The 3240-nt window shown below is 44.7% G+C and overlaps 1 protein-coding gene and 1 long non-coding RNA gene across 2 annotated transcripts in view; one reads left to right on the top strand and one right to left on the bottom strand.

Annotated features, from left to right (window-relative positions):
- LOC101490754 (protein QUIRKY) overlaps window positions 1-2850 on the bottom strand; it is a 4311-nt gene extending 1461 nt beyond the window's left edge. The window contains exon 1 of the mRNA XM_073363340.1: window positions 1-2850. This exon is cut by the window's left edge and continues 1 nt beyond it. Coding sequence (XP_073219441.1) covers window positions 1-2329 — 2329 coding nt within the window. The 5' untranslated portion in view covers window positions 2330-2850.
- LOC113787592 (uncharacterized) overlaps window positions 2508-3240 on the top strand; it is a 2258-nt gene continuing 1525 nt past the window's right edge. Inside the window, exon 1 of the long non-coding RNA XR_012161258.1 lies at window positions 2508-2607. This is a non-coding gene — a long non-coding RNA (uncharacterized lncRNA). The remainder of the gene's footprint in view (window positions 2608-3240) is intronic.

Below are 3240 nucleotides of genomic sequence, written 5' to 3'. Positions count from 1 at the left end.
CACCAAGTGGGCGGATATAGTGCATTCTTGGAAGTAATGGTTGCCCGTAAACTGCACACGTGTCGGGTAACAACGAGGGGCATGCGAAACGAACCGCTAACTCAATTTCCCCCATTTTCTTTAACCCGGTTCGTGTGAGAACCAGTAAAGGATACGAACTAGTGTAGATTTTGTTGCTCTCAAGCGTAGAAACACGTATGCGAACTTTTCCTATACGGCAGTCAGGTTTCTCTTCTGACACGTCTGCAAACATACGCCAGTTGTCAAATACACCAACGGTCAATACGGTGCAAGGGTCGTATACCTGCCACGTGTACTGCTCGTTCCAGCGTGGGTCGAAGCTATCCGTTACGGTGCGTGTTCGTACCCATTTCTTTCCGTACTTGGCTACACAGTAAGAATCAGTGGACCCTTTTCCTGGTCCCTTGGATTTCATAGGGAGTAGACCACGAGCGCCTAGGATTCCCAATTCAAGAATTCCAACGGGAGGTTTCCATAGCTGTTTCGCTGTGGGGCGGAAATCGCTGCACACGTGCGCCGCTTCATCTAGCACGTGATATCCACCTTCTAGACAGAGGCGTAGGTGGACTCGCCCACAGTAGGATCCACCTTCCAGTGGGAACCACTTTGCTGGCACGTGGCGGTCGTCTATTCGTTGTTCAATTGAAGTAAGTGGAATCACCACGTGGCCTAAGAGCGCCGCTTCCTTGGTGGTGCGATCTTCCATCAGAAGAACCATCGAATCTTCTAGAGGCTCTCCGGCTACGAATAGAAGGTCTTCGTGCCAGTGAAACGACATGCTGTGGTGGTTCATTGAACCTCGCCTCGTTCTCTGCGATTGAAACCCTAACTGTACCTTAACTCTTATTTCCGGCGCCGTTAATGGTGGTAGATTGGGCGTTAGGTTTAGGTCTTGTGCTTCCATTACTGTTACGCGAAGGTACCAAAGCTTCGGCGATTGGTAAACCTTCGAACGCGTGTGTGCCACGTACGGTGCGTCTGAACTCCATGCTTCAGGGAAGGCATCGTCAGATTGAGTACCGATCCAAACGGAAAGCTGTACATCGCCGGAGACTCTACCGGAGTTTTGTTCTGCGGCGCCTCCTTCGAGGCGGTACCATTGTGGAGCTAGGGGACTGTCTGGAGAGTCTCGAACAGGTACGTCAGAAAGATCAAAACAAACGCCACCCAGAAATTGCTCTGTAGGTGAATCCCAAACCGAAATCTCCAACGTGGCACCGTTTGAGTCGGTTTTATTGTATCCCAATGCAAAAACCTGGTTCCACTCCGGCGAGTCGTTGGGCTCGTTGGGACGGTAACTCGCAGGCTTGGATCTCACGTAGTGGCTCGACGTTCGAACCTTCACGAATGGGCTTTCAGTTGGAGGATTAAGCCCACGAACTTTCACGATTCTGACGAACAGATACTGCATTGGTTCAACCAGATCGTAGGGATGAACTCTTTCAGACTCACCGTTAGGTGTCTTGCCGGAGATATCTTTCGGCGCGTAGTCACCGTTAGGTCTCTTCATAAACTTCACTCTATCACCTCTTATAGCCTGCATTTTCCTCACTTCTGGATGATACTGAACTTCCGGTTCAGGTGGACCGTACATTTCCGGCAACGGTTGATCCTGTTGAACACGAACCACCGGAGACGGTGATTCCTCAACAACCACAACTCGCGGCGAAGGAGGACCGTCGGGAAGTTGTGCACAATGGTCCATCGGACCGGAAACATGAAAAACTCTTCCCTCCTCTGCCATCATCGGTGGCCTGTGGCTATTCCTCTCTTGCTCTGTGCCACCGTGTTGCTCTTCCTCCGGAGGCGGCGGGTGGTCCTGCTGCTGTTGTTGTTGTTGCTGCTCCTCTTGCTGAAGCAACTCATCGTAGTAATAAATCTTGAGACCGATTTCACCTCTTATCCAACTGAAAACGCTCTTCTTCTCTAACGTGTAATAAACAAGAGCTTCTTCTCCTCTACCTGAAAATTGTGTTCCGTAGAGCTTTACTCTACCGAGAAAGTGATTCTTGCGTCCACTACCATTACCAAACTTCTTATCGTTATAAACCTCAACTTCAAGCTCTTCAAACTCCATGTTATCCGGGTCGGAAACGATGAACTCAAGCGACTCGTTCCAAACCGGGTTCAGCTCCTTGAAGCGGGTGGTGGTTCGTTTTCTCTGTCCATCGAAATCAGCAACGACGTAAGGGCTTGAACTTCCTTGGCCATCTTTAGGAAGTAGGTTGCGTGCGTCTATAACTTCCACCACCAATCTTCTCACCGTTTGCGGTCCCTGTTGAAACGGCGTCGTCATGTTCATGTTCATATTCTCATCATTTTTTCTGTTTACAATTGAACAATAACAGTGGCCGTTGATAGCGGTATGGTGTACCTCGAGAGCAGAAAAACAAAGGCTCGTTTTGTGTTTTGTGTTTGTGGGTTTGAATTTTTTTTATTTTTTTATTTAATAAATAATAATAATTCCGTTTATTTAGGGAAGGAAGGTTTCCCAAGAGGTGAGTTTGTTGTGGGCAGATTGGATTCCATGCTCTCTCGCGAAGGATTGATTTCTTTCCAAACTTTTTTCAATTCCCTCCACTACCGGTTCGTTATCCACCTCAACTTTTAATTATTTTTTTATAAGAGAATATTTTATGAATGAATGTTTTCATTTTATTTATTTCAATGGATGTTGAGTGAGAATGAATTACCCAAGCAAGCATCTCCCTTTTTTCTATTCATTAATCTCCTAGTCACAGACAAAAAGTCCTGATTCTATATTTTCTAGATGTAGGTCCACCATAAAATATTTATAAGTAGGTTTAAGACATCAATTCCTGAATGCACATGTACATTTTTATTTTGTGATCATATATGATTTAGTTACTTGCTTTTGTGATATAAAATTTTAAGATTGGATTTATTAGTTAATATTTTTGTGTCACACGCTTGTTTGTGGCAGATAAACTTTACTTTTGAGCACAGTTTCTCTCACTTGTTTGTACTGTTGATTTAATTAAATAAAATAAAAGTTATTAGTTTTATACTGTGTCATTTTCAAATATTTATTTGTAAGAGGAAGTATACATGAGATTGTGATGTTAAAAAGTATATCTAGGACTTTTAATTATGTACATGTCCATCACTAGTGATGACATTGTTTGAACACAGGCATGGAAGATGTAAGCCTTAGTAATAGGCCAAATTCTTCAATGAAAACTAAAAGCCTCAGCAGGA

The sequence above is a fragment of the Cicer arietinum genome, chromosome 7 (genome assembly GCF_000331145.2).
Source record: "Cicer arietinum cultivar CDC Frontier isolate Library 1 chromosome 7, Cicar.CDCFrontier_v2.0, whole genome shotgun sequence".
Taxonomy (NCBI): Eukaryota; Viridiplantae; Streptophyta; class Magnoliopsida; order Fabales; family Fabaceae; genus Cicer; species Cicer arietinum.
Note: the sequence above shows the minus strand (reverse complement) of the source record. Positions and strands in the feature narration are given on the sequence as shown.